Source organism: Otolemur garnettii, unplaced genomic scaffold (assembly GCF_000181295.1).
Source record: "Otolemur garnettii isolate 467f Iridium unplaced genomic scaffold, OtoGar3 scaffold00002, whole genome shotgun sequence".
Lineage (NCBI taxonomy): Eukaryota > Metazoa > Chordata > Mammalia > Primates > Galagidae > Otolemur > Otolemur garnettii.
In genome coordinates, this window is record NW_003852397.1 from 44,036,750 (window position 1) to 44,050,808 (window position 14,059).

Here is a 14,059-nt window from a genome sequence, read left to right on the forward strand (position 1 = left end):
GGGTTCAAACCCAGCCCTGGCTAAAAAAAAAAAAAAAAAGAAATATTGATGGATGAAATGATACAGTACTTTGGATTTGCTTCAAAATAATTACTAAACCTGAGGATGGTATAGAAAGCACTCTTTGCTTTTATAAATGCTTAAAATTTTTCATAACAAGTAATTTTTTAAGCTAAGCAATAAAAATAAATAAATAAAATGGTCCTTCTCAAGGTGTTTTGCTGAAGATAAGAGGATTCCTGCTGTTAGATTGTAAACTAATACCGCTGGCCCCACATCAGCCACATGAATCTAATCTAAAATGACTCCTTTATATACAACTGGAAATTAGCTAACTAGCTTTTCAGTGCAGAACTTAAAAGAAGGCCCAGAATACCTAAGATATATGAAAGAGCTATATCTCTTACATTCAGTCTCCTAGGAACACCATATTCGGAAAGCAGCATGACATGCATCGATAGAATGATGTGTTTCTCATGGTTGCCTAATTATTATGAAGTCAGGCAAGCAAAGCAAAGTGAGCTCTAACTCCCTGTGTATGAGATTTAAGTGGGTTCAGTGAGAGCTATAGCTCCAAGTTCTACGCTCCTAAACATAAACCTGTTTCTTAAATAATCATCATGGATTGTTCTGCAAAATCACAGCTTGGCTCAACATTTAAGGCAATGAAGATGAAAGAGTTTCCTCCCCAAAGACAACTAAATTGTATCTTCAACTTCTGAATTCCCAGTACCTTAAGACAAAACCACTAAACATTTGTGTTTTCCTTCTTTTAGAAAGTTCACTGAAAATGCTGCTTTTCAACAACTGCCTTTTTGGGACCAACTTCTTATATAACTTCCCCAGATGAAATAGAGCGGGTCCTTAAGATTCCAGGAAGGAATTTCATAACCAAGAATAAACTTTATGATCTTATCGCCTTGGGCCCCATCACCAGGACAAAAGAACATTCACTGGATTGAAAATCCCCTGATCGGATGGATTCCTGCTGGCTGGTGGCCCAGAGCATGAGCAAATAATGGATCATAGATAATTCTATGACAAAGACACCAAAGAAGGAAAATTAATAGCAACAAGAGCATCACTGGCACCATCACTTACACATGGGGAAATTTGTAGCTTTGGCACTCTTTTTCCAAGAGATGTTCAGAAAGATACTTAAATATCAAAACAATCCAAAGGTTATTGGCAAGAAAAATAAAAAGACATATTGTGATTCAAAGCATGGCAACATTATTACCAATGAAAGTAATATATAGACCAATAAGAAAAATTTTTAGGTCAAATGTTATTTCCTTCTCTAAATTAACTCACATTTTCATCCATATTCCCAAAAGGTACAATCAGATTACTGAAGAAATTAAATATAAGCATTCACTGCTAATTCTACGAAGAATATAATTTAAAGAACTGTTAAGAGAACTTTTTGATACCTCTGGTTTTGCAATGTACAATAAATTATGGGTTAGCATTTTGGAAGATCAGTTTATTGCATCAGTTTTATTTATAAGGTACAGAAACAGATGTAAATATGTAAGCATCTACATATTTTCCTAACTAGAGTTGACTTTTCCTTAAAACAAGCATGTATCAGACAGCCTATCAGTGTGCATTATGAAGCAATTGAAAGATTTGTACTTACGTGAGACAGCAGAGCCAGCTCATGGTGACATGTGACAGCATTCCGGTTGGCTTCCATGAAATACCTCTGTGTGCGCCTCCGTTCCCGTTCCAGCTTCTTCTCCAAGGCGAGTTGGGATGTAGATAAGTCATCTAAATATTTCATCATAACATCTGATATCATCGAACTGACTTCTACAATATCTGGACGGGCTTCTGCATCAGGAGTGAGGCACCTAAGAAAAGAAAAGCTAATCATAATATACACACTCTGGTCAATGTTAGAAGCCCATCAAAAGGAGTAAAGGATAAGGGTTAAACTCCACTGTGGATATGGTACTTGCACCCTAGAGAACCTGGGATAAGATGGATTTAAAGTAGAGCTTTGGGTCCAAGCCATCTCTGAAAGGATATGGAAAGTTGGGGGAGGAAAGGAAGGCAGTGCTGTTCTCTTTGCACCTGGGCAGAAAGACATGCATTATAGGCTTAGCTTGAAGCTACTCCTTAGGTCTCAGGATAGGCAGATGGAGTCCTCTTCTTCTGTGTGGGTTGGCTGCCTTCTGAAATCACTGCTAGCTCATTGATCAGTGACACTCAGACAGATTCCAATAATGTAGGCCTTGATGACCACCCTTGACGCACCAAAAAGTTGGATAGTTTCAGGGAGTCAGAATCTTTTGTTCTTTTCCAGCTGTATATTGGCAATATACTAGCAGCACTTGATTACTGAGAATCTTACACAGCATGAAATCATAAATGTAGAATACAACCCAGTTACTTAGAGATTTAAGATGTTTGTAGTGTCAAAAATAAGCTCAGATCAAATTTTAAAACTGTAGAATTTACTGTGCACACAAAAGATCACTTCATAAACCAGGGAACTTGGAATTGAGAATGAGGAAAAGTTCACTTCATAACAGTTACAGCACAGTTTATAAAACACAAAGGGAAGAAGTATTTTATCTATTTTATGATTGGCTTTTATGCATTATCATTCTCTTTAAGGCAAATAGAGTAAGCTGATTTGTCCATAACTGATTGGTTTAATGTCACTGAATCATGATGACAAGGATGTAAAGCTTACATTTTGGGTTTCATTTATGATGAGATAAAATTTCAAGGGAGTTAGAATAAGTTTTTTTTTATTTTTCTGGATACATTATAGTTGTAAATTGGAAGTCTTGAGTTTTGATTACGTGATTACAGGCAGTTGCCCTTGGAATATATCTAAACTGTGGCTTCCATTTTTATTTTTTTTTAACAGCATCAATGTTTTTTAAAAGCAGCTAGTTTGACACATTGTATGCCAGTATTTTCTGTGATTTTAGAGGTAGAAAATATTAATCAGCATACTAAAGGTAGCATTGTTCTTGCCACAGCAAAACACTAATAGATGGCTACTCTATATGCCCATGGAACCAATTATTAAGATGACTGGTTGATTTAACAACTCATAGTTAATACTATTTTCACTATACTGATGTCTCTGGGCAAAGTTTAAGCATTATTATCACACCATTTTTTTTTTTTTTTTGCAGTTTTTGGTTGGGGCTGGGTTTGAACCCACCACCTATGGCATATGGGGCTAGTGCCCTACTCCTTTGAGCCACAGGTGCTGCCCACACACAATTATTTTCTATAACAGTAATAAAAATAAGACTCTAAATAATAATTTACTAATTATGTTTTCTTTTTGAGGTATTAACCATGACTAAAATACACAAGAGTTTTACTTAGGTTTTAAGACATCACTTTATCTTTTAACTTCTAAGGCAGTGGGCTTATACTTTGGATATGACAGCTATGTATGCATCTGCTGAATTCACATACACCAAGTTCACTCTATGCATATATTATACACAGAGCAAGGTGGGAGACTGTGGAGACAATTATGCAGATACATAATTTGTGGGATGCCTAGTGCAAAATGAAAATGGGGGGCTCCAGTGGCGAGTGGGGAAGTCAATCTCCTCTTACCACAGGACATCCTTAAGTGGGCTAACAGCAACAGAATGTATTCAGGGGGTGACTCAGGGGGGTCTCAGCCCCACCTCTAATTGACATTCTTAATAATTTTATATTTGGATTTGTACTTGTAAATGAAGAGCCTTAAGCCCAAGCACTGGACCGTACAAGCACAAAGGCCCTGCACTAGTCATAGGCACATGTGTGGCAACAGGATATTTATATTCCAGTTTATTATTTTTGCTCATAATAACAAAAGAAGTTGTTGGATTTTCACTTTCCAATTGAATCAATTCTTTAGTTACTTTTACTTAATTAGCAAAATCAGTTAAACTTGCTAAAAATATTTGGCTGAGCTAGAGTTGATTATGACCGCCAGGTCAGGGAAAAAAATCCAACTAAACAAACAAAAAAAAACCCCTAGGATCTAAGCCTTTCATTTGAACAGATACTCTACATTCTTAGACTGCAGGTGTTTAAGCTGAATCAAGGTAATATTAGCAGCTGAATTATCAGTTGAGCTTTTTTTAAAATCAAAAGAGCAGTGTAAGCTACTTTTATAAATTATATAGTTATATATTATGGCAAAAGGGAACTGGAATGACCTCTTCTCCTGGCATTTAGTCATCTTCTCACTCAAGTTGACTCCTGATCCTGTATTTGCCATCACTGGAAAAGATACCATGAGGAAGACACACTTGAGCATCATAACCAGGCATGCATGCGGACCGTAGGTCAGACTGCTGGGCCTTAAATCCCAGTTTACCTGGTACAAGCTCTCATGTTGGGCCAGTCACATAGCTTCTAAGTCTCAGAGAGCCTGCCTGTTTTTTTTGTTTTTTTTTAATAAAGACAGAGTCTCACTTTATTGCCCTCAGTAGAGTGCCATGGCATCACACTGCTCACAGCAACCTCCAACTTCTGAGCTTAGGCGATTCTCTTGCCTCAGCCTCCAAGTAAGTGGGACTACAGGCGCCCTCCACAATACCCAGCTATTTTTTTGTTGCAGTTCAGCTGGGGCCAGGTTTGAACCTGCTACCCTTGGTATATGGGGGCAGTGCCCTACCCACTGAACCACAGCCACCGCCCGAGAGCCCACCTGTTAAATGGGATAAGCACAGTATCTACCTCATCAAACTGATATGATGATTAAATAAGATAATTTCTATATTGCAAAAGTTCAAAAAAATTGAAAAGTTTACTTCTCCTTCACCCCTTCCCACATTTAACAAACACCAAGTCCTATGGTGCCTAACGTCTAGATATTTCTTGAAGCCTTACCTTTCCCTTTTAATCCTACAGCTATAGTTCTGTTACATTGTCGCTTGTACTACTGAAAGCCTCTCCTAAATGTCATGCTCATTTCTCGTCCCCCTCTGATCTGTACTGTAAACTGCCACCAGAATATTCCTAACTCTTGCTACATTATTCCCTATTCCTCAATAGCTTCTGACGGCCCCACAGGAGAAAATTAAAATTTCCAGAATGCCACACAAGGTCTTTCTCAAACTGGCCTTCATCCCCGTCCACTCTGTCCCCTCCCTCAGTGACACACCCAGTGCTCCTCCCTGTACCTCCCCAAGCAGCACTTGGCTTTCCTCTGCCCCCATTTCTTTGCTTATTATTCCGCCTGTTTGACGTTTCTAATTGTTGCTGATGGGATCTGCCCTTTCCCAGCCACCATAAGCCGTGCGTTTGCTAAAATCCCACTCTTTTTACAGTCTCCATCAGGAAGATTTTGGACTGCCCTCAGACAGACTTCCTGTGCCCCTTTTGTTTGTTCTCATCGCATTTAGGTACTTAAAACTACTGTAATTATTGTATTGCAATGGTCTGTTTCACCACTAGACCAGAAACTTCTCAAGGGGAGGCACATATGTCCCCTTCACTCTGATCTCCCCAGCATGTATTGATAAAATGGAATCTGGGTCCTGACAGATACTGAGCAATAATTAAATCAATGAATAAATGAAAAAACTAAAAAACCCTCAGTCAAACATCTAAAGAATTTACCTACTCATAACCCAAATATTTGGTCACAGACTTTTGAACTCATTAGAAGTTCCAGATGGGCTTCATGGCTCTGAAATGATTCCCTGCTTAGATATTTTACAAAAATTCATTTTTTTGACAGAGTCTCACTTTGTCACCCTTGGTAGAATTAGAGTGCTGTAGTGTCACAGCTCACAGCAACCTCAAATTCCTGGGCTTAAGCAATTCTCTTGCCTCAGCCTCTTGAGTAGCTGGGACTACAAGCGCCCATCACAACACTAGCTGTTTTGAGAGACGGGGTCTTGCTCTGGCTCAGGCTGGTCTCGAACCTGTGAGCTCAGGCAATCTACCTACCTCGACCTCACAAGTGCTGGGATTACAGGCATGAGCTACCACGCTCGGCCCAGAGAAATTCTTAAGAGCAACTAAATTAGAGTCATAATACATGCTCTACCAATTGTCTACCAATGATTCTCTAGTCAAACAGGCACAAAATCTGGCTCTAGAAAAAATCTGGGATGTTCCTCTCACCCAACCTATATTGTCCCCTCTCCAATCTGAGAGACTGGATAGAGAGAATGAGGGGAAGAGAGTATTCTATGGTATTCATCTTATGTTTTAAGAAACAAAGAGTTAAAAGTAAGGTGAAAAATATAAAGACTCATTTGTCCTTACATCTACCCCAAAGAACTTTGTTAGTGGTCCTGACTGCCCTGAAACAAAGCACCAGACGGCTTATGCAACCAGGCACAGAGGGAGAAAAATAAGGCAATTGGAATATTCTGTGCATAAAAGGAAATGTTCTTCCTTTTTAAAAAGTAAACAGACAATACTCTGTTAACAGTGTACTCGTAGGTAAAAATAGGAATGCTGATACTGGACAGAATAACAAAATATATTTATTTTCTGTCCCACACTCTTCAGGGTTGCTAAGTTATTCTCCCCATTTAAATGCCTACCGAGAAAGGAAAGTTTCGATAACAAATGTGCTGATGTCCCACGTGAGCAAATAGGAAAAAGGAAAGATGCTGCACATTAGAATGCAAACTGTGTGAGCTCTGCTCCACAAGGATGCAGAAACTGAAAATGAGAAGACACTAAAAGAGAAGAAAGGAGACATACACGAGGAGCACAATACATGGCTTAGGAATGATCACAGTGATCCTCCTCATCAGTAGTTGTCTTGTATTTCGAAGGCTCTATCAGATTACTAAGGATTGCTTCTGAGCCTCAGGTTTTGCTGAGTCATAAATGATCATTAAGAACACTTTTGGCTTTATCAATTTCTTAGAGAAAATAGGAAACTAAGACAATAGGAAACCTGAATTCCTTCCCTAAATCTTTTAGAATTTAATTTTTTCTAATACTACAAATCCAAAGGAAATTAAATATGGAACTGCAGGTAACTCATGACTGATTTTGATTTTATGTCCAATTTTCCAAAGATGAAACTTTATGGGAAATGTAAACTCAGACAATGAGGAGCCTTGAATAACTTCAAATGAAAATAGATTTATAACAGAATGCCCCCTCCAATCTTAATTTATAGTCAGTTATAAAATTAAATTGTCAGTTATGCCAATTTATGGCATCTCGCTATTTGCATTTAAAAGCAACCTCTGAAACATTTCATCTGAAGCTCCCTAATAAGTGATCATCCTCTGAAGCATTCTAGGGAGAGTGAACTCATGACCTCCTCACTGCCTCCCGCCCGGGAGCCTCATCCACTGTGGACATCTTTAATTCTGACAAACGTTTTCTAATGGTGAGCTGATCTTGGCCTCCTCAGAATTTCTACCCCTTGGTCTTGGCTCTATTATCTGAAGCTCCACCAAACAAATGCAATTCTTTTCACATTTCCAATGTTATTCCATTTTCCCAATTAACAGAAGTATTTTTGAATCCTCTTACCATTGCACCCCCAAGTGAACAGACTCACTCCAGCCTACCTTAGAAAAAATCCCACTTCTTTCTGCCCCCACTTCATCCAAGTCATCATCACCCCCGAGGGGGGCAAGTGGAACTGCTCTTCCTCACACTTTCATTCCCCTCCAGGCTGCCAAAAACCCTCAGTCCTCTCTTCAGATAAAGATCTTTATCTTTTTTCAGATAAAAATTCAGAACCCTCCCTGTAACTGACAGAACCTAATCCATCTGGTCCCCCCCGCCCAAATCGTTTGCTGCCACTTCTCCCCTTACTTAACATGTTTCATCTCCACTTTCTCTCTGTTCCTCAAATTAACTAGCTCATCTCCTCAGAAAAGCCTTCACAGATGCTGTCCTTTCTTCAGAGAAACTTTTCCCAAACCCCCACGCTAGGCCAGGGCCTTGTGTAATCTGTCATTGTCCCCTTTACTGCCTTTTATCATATATCATAATTTGCTTTAACATATACTTACTACTGTAAATAACATAATATTATTAATAACAATACTTATTTTATTGAAGTCTTACTATATGCTGAGAACTGTGCTAAGTGTATCAGATGCATTATCTTATTTAAGCTTCAGAACACGCCCATGAAGCAGTTACTACTACAACCCACATATCATGGATGAGAGCACTGGGGCTCAGGAATGTTAAATTGAGTGAAAGATAAGAGATTTTAATTCAGTCAGTTCCAGAATCTGAGGATGCGCTAACTGGTTACACCATAATGTTGCTGTCTGATCCCTCACTAGTTTATTAACCTTGAGAGGCTAACAATGGGGACCAACAGCCAGGCAACCTATTGAAAGAGGACTTAGGGTTCTGTTTACCCATAGTCACAAAATCAGAGCAATGTTTCTATACCTTTTTCTTTGAGCTATCCTTCCCTTGCTCTTTGTGACACTCAAATACCTATGAAACGGAAAATTCAATGAGCAAAAATGGTACTTTTGTCTTGACATCTCTGGACATTGATCAATTTTTACGGTGCTTTCCAAAATATAAAAAACAGAGAACAGGAACAAACTGTAGAGATCAGTTTAAATACATTTGTCTGAATTCATTAAAAACAGGACATGATCTAGTATATATGGAATTCAGATGATTTAGAAAGACGTTTCAGCTCATTTCCCATAATATTAACACTGATAATTGCCAAAATTACTCAAATATTTGCCATTTGCCAAGCCCTATGCTAAGGGATTTGCACATGGTGCTTAGTATAATCATCACATCAGCCTGATGAGATTGATGACATTAATGATCCCTGTTTTACTAGATAAGGAAACAGAGATGCAGAAATAATGGTCAGATCACTTGTTCAGAGTCTGCAGTTTACAGGATGCAGCCCCAGCTAAGCCTATCTCCAGACCCGGAAGTTCCTAAGACTGCAGGTCAGTATTATGCCAAAGAAGGAAAAGTTCAAGGTTAAATCCTGCAAACAGGTCTAGAGTAACTATTAGTACAAACAATGAGCTGGGAGGAGAAACCAATGGGAGACGGGCACAGCCACAAGAATAAACCTATAATATTTCATAAGGGCTAAGTGCTAGGACAGATTTCAAAACAAGCTTTAAAGAGACTCGGGAAGGGGGATGGAAAACAATTCCATCTGGGGTGGAATTTTTCTACAATCCATAATACTAAGGATTTGACTTAGCTTGATGGAATAGAGAAATAATCCTTAGGCAACTTAAGTACCTAAAATGGTCCAGAAGTATTAATCAACCAGATAAACAAGAGTCACTTAATAAAACAACCAACATTTATTAAGGCTCTATTTTGTGCCAGGCCCTGCTCTGGCCACTAAATAGCCATGAACTAAACTGACAAAGTCCCCGCTCTTAAGTTTACATTTTGGTGGGGAAAGGACAGAAATAAACAAAAAGTGTGTCTGTACATGTATATACCAAAAGTTGGGAGAGATGGGCACTGTGGGCTTGATAAAGCAGATGAGGGGGCTGAAGTGCTGAGGCAGGTTGACAGAGTAGGCTTCTGATATGGAGACATCACCCCAGAGAGCGGAGGAAGTGAAGGGCTGTGCTGTGTATACATCTGAGGATCAAGGGTTCCAGGAAAGGGGGACTGCAAGGACAAAGGAGGATACGTGCCAGGGTGAGTGAGAGGCCCATGTGGCTGGGGCAGAGGGAGCAGGACGGAGCAGGAGGGCATGGGTGAGAGGTGAGCAGGGTTGGCACCCTGGGGCCAGGAGGGATTGACCAGAACTTTAGCAGAATACGTGGATAATGATATTTCATTAAACTCCTGCTATATTATTCTGATTTTCTTTGAAAAATTATAAAGCACATTACCAATTCAAAGACAAAAGTGAAAAAGTAACTACAATTTTACCATCTAATATGGCTTTTCTCATTTCCTTGTGTTCTTGTCCTTTTTTCCATTTTTGGGCATACTTGTCTGGGTTTTGTCATAGTTAGAGACAGATAGACATCTTGTTTGTCTTAGTTAGCTTCATATCATATGTATGTTATACATCGATAGAAGGCCTTCCAAATACTCCTTCTAATGGTTGTGCAACATCTCAAATGAACGTACTATTTCTTCCTGGTCACTTTAGCACTGGCTTCCAAATAATTACTATCTCTGATGATGCACAAACATTTTTCTATGTTTGGATTATTTGAGGACCCTTCCTCCTGTGAATATTTATACACAAATAGTGAATTATCATAGACATGAAATATTTCTCAATTGTCCCTATATGATTGAAGTTGTGAAACTAATTACCTGCCAATGGTGTCTGTCACTTTTTCAGAGTAGATACCTTCTGGCACTGGTTCATAGACCGCTTCCACTATCTGCAAAACAAAGAGACGGGAGTCATGGAAATAAAGGGGCCATAGATATCTCCGAGCAGTTATACTCAGTCACAACATGAGAAGTACTAACTAAGCACATTTTAGTCAGAAATCAAAACATGCCTACCAAATAAAAAATTTACGCCAATTAAACAGTTCCTGAGCACAGAATTTTATTCTCGAGCTGAGTTAAAGTTAACCTTAGATTCATAATCAAATGACGTGTGGGATAAGATAAGATGCTGGATTGTGAGTAGTCCAAACAAAAAACCAAAAACAATTTGATGTATTTATTTTTGTCATTTTATAAAATAAATGAAGATAATTATAAAGGGAAAGAAGTCATAACACGTAACATACATTTAGAAGGAAGGGGAAAAATGAGTTGTATCCTGAAGTTAACCAAACAGTGCCCTCTTTTAGCTGACTGTTATAAAGATCACAAAGGTCCGTTTAAGAAGAAAAGGAAGGGTGCTTGTAGCAACATGAAGCCCTTTCACCACCCAACACTGCTTACTTTCGTAGCCAAAGACAGCATGTTGGTGCTGTAGAAGGGAGGATTCAGAGTTGCCATCTGATAAAGGATGCAACCTGCTGCCCAGACGTCAGCCTTCTCCCCATATGGCTCACTCTTCAGTACCTCAGGGCTGAAGCAAAATAAGCATATTAATAAAGGCTAAGGGAGGGGGAATTAGCACAGAAGGAAGATCTCATTTTCAAGCTGTAGTTGGAGTTATTTTTTTTAAAGCATCTGAAACTCTTAATCACTATTTCAAGTAAGCATATTACAAAAGTATCTTTGAAATCTCCCAGCTTCGTATGAATCAGGAAGCAAAAAGCAAGCGATTCCAGTCAGTAAATCATATCAACGTTACCTACGTGTGTCCAAGGATGTGCTTGTTTCCATAAATAACCACTCCTCTGTGACAGATGGAGTTCTTTACTGCTCCAGAGCTTGTGTTCATCCCTATCTTTGTTGTAACCTCTTGCTGGGCAGTATTTGTTGTATACTTCTGCCTTTGGTTTTGAATGTGTTTTCTTGCTTTGACCACTGCAATGTGGAAATGTTAGCACGCCGTAGCAGAGCCTCAGTCTTAACAACTATGGACTGCTTACTTTTGTCCTTCCAGGAGCTTCTGTCTACTATAAGGAGAAGAAACTATCCCAGGTAGCTTCCTACACTTACAGCCTGGGCCCATGGGACCAATCTGGCCCAGACAACTCATAAACTTGCAGCCTGAAGGAGCACCAGACACATAGACCTGTGATCTGAAGATAAAAGCCTATTGTTGAGTGCCACAGATGTGGTGAGTAGATACGTGGCATTATTACATAAAATACTGATAATAGCCACTTGCTCTTTGCTATTTAACTAAAATACAAAGTAAGGAGAAGATCATATTTAAATGTTATAGGAAATGACAAAATCTCCATGCTCATGTCTTCTGAAATCATCACATAATTTTTTTATGAAAACAAATCCCCCCCAAAAAAATTATTAGAAGAGAACATATTCTCATGTGGAGAAATTTTTGGTTTTTCTTTCTTTTTTTTAAATTTCAAAGTATTACAGGGGTACAAATGCTTTTAGTCATTCAATTTAACATTTAAATGAAGTAATCTATGCAAATTTATGGGTTTAGAAACTTTATTTATGTGGAGGGGATATAGTTCCCTTGGATTTTTTGTACAAATACTCGTTTCCACTATTGTATTTATTGAATGAAAAACAAACTGCTAGAAGCACTCAACACATACACACCCCAAATGATGTAGCTTGATAATTCAGTTCTATAATATGTGCTCCGATCTGTGCTTAGCGCTGTAAATCAAGGGAGTAAGGATTAACAGTCACGTTTCGCAGTGGGTAAGGTATAAAGAAACTTACAAATTCACATCAAAACAATCAGGGTAGGTACAAATCCGTACTGACTGTTAGGAATAATCAAAGGCCTGGGGATAGTGGCTCGCATCTGTAATCTCAGCACTTTGGGAAGCCAAGGCTGGAGCACTGCTTGATGCCAGAAGTTTGAAATCACCCTGGGCAACTTAGCAAGACCTTGTCTCTACAAAACATAAGAAAAATCAGCCAAGTTTGGTGGTGTATGACAGAGCAAGACTCTGTCTCAGAAAAGAAAAAAAAGAAGAAGAAGAAAGAAAAGAAGAATCAAGAGATAGCTGTTCTTGATGAAGATTTATAGTGTGTATTTGCAGAGGAAAGTGTGCTTTCTAGGTCTCTCAGTTACTCTTTTTCGTGTTTAGTGTTTTTGAGTTCAATAATACAGTGTTAAGAAATTTGGGCTGAGATTTCCAGGGCTTCTGTGGTTCTAAGTACATAAAAACTATTTCCTGTTGGCCCCTCATCAACAGTTCACATTTAAATTTTAAAAAATGTCTTAACAAGAAATAATGTCCTCAACAGAAAAAAGTGTCTGGGTCTCCACGGACAAATTCCTCATATTTCCTTTTACTGAGAACTCAGATTTGCTTCATATTTCCAAAAGATCATGAAACAGAGGCTTTGGGGGCTCCACCCACATCCCCTCACATCCCTTTTCCATTTTTTATCTTTCATGTGCTTTTACTCTCAATTGCTAAAACCTACACTTCTTTGGAGGACAGCTTTCAATTTTTTTCTCAACAGGTTTTAAGTGTCTTCTTCTATAAGAGCATTAATCTCATCGGTGAGACCAAAGTCCTCATAATCTGATCACCTACCATAGGCCACATCTCCTAATACCATCATTCTGGAGGGTAGGATTTCAATATATGAATTGTGGAGGGATACAAACATTCAGTCTATAGCAGACTTACTTCCTGAGACACTGATTTTTTTTCCCATTCATTAAATAAATATTACTAAGCACTTCCAAAGTACCAGTCACTCTCCTACTTGGAATACACCAACAAAAACACCTGCCCTCATGGTGTTTACCTTCCAGTAAAGGACACGGAGCACAGAAGATAATAAAAAATAAAGCACAATAAAATAATTTAAAAGTAAATTATATGTAGTATTTTAATAAGTGATAAATCCTATGAGAAAATAGACCTAGATTAGTAAAAGAGGTCTGGAGTGGACTCGGGGTAGCAGGTTGCCATACTAGAAAGACTGGTCCCTTCTTCCCTCTCAGATCCCAGACACTGATGCTTCAGTGGCTTCTTTCCTTCACTCAACCCAAGGCTTCCATTGAAACATGTACTGAAAATGCTCAGATCTCCTCTCTATTCCTGGTGTCCCTCAGGTGCATACGGACACTACCACATCCTGTGTGGACACTGTCACAAATCACTGATTAAAGTAGCATTAGAGCAGTGACCTGTGAATGATTTACCAATTTTATAAATGAGCTGAGATCTCATCCCATGTCAACAATGCTCTTTCTCAAATTTCAAGGGCTGTTTCTAAGGTGTATAAAAGAGTCAGCATCCCTGCAGGACAAAGGCCAAAGCATCTGCAGCAGGAAGAGTCGTTTCCTGGGAGACAGAGATCTTAAAGCCTGTGTTTGCCCCATATCACTTCCTGAGGCAAACATTTCTATTTATTTTTCTACATCCACCTCTGCTGCCATTTGCACTTCAAACCTAGTCACTTCAAGCAATCCTTTTAAACATATGTGTGTGCCAGGGGAGCTTTTTCTTAATCTGAAAGATGTAGGACTGACTACTCTGCAACCCACGGAAACTTTCTGGTGTTAAGATTCAATGTTTCCACCACATTAGCCACTATAGAT

At 38.8% G+C, this 14,059-nt stretch overlaps 1 protein-coding gene across 1 annotated transcript in view; it reads right to left on the minus strand.

The window, feature by feature from the left end:
* NEK10 (NIMA related kinase 10) overlaps window positions 1-14,059 on the minus strand; it is a 219,000-nt gene that overhangs the window by 76,577 nt on the left and 128,364 nt on the right. The window contains exons 23-25 of the mRNA XM_003781754.1: window positions 10,843-10,972; window positions 10,255-10,325; window positions 1,643-1,856 (exon numbers count right to left, since the gene is read on the minus strand). Coding sequence (XP_003781802.1) covers window positions 1,643-1,856; window positions 10,255-10,325; window positions 10,843-10,972 — 415 coding nt within the window. The remainder of the gene's footprint in view (window positions 1-1,642; window positions 1,857-10,254; window positions 10,326-10,842; window positions 10,973-14,059) is intronic.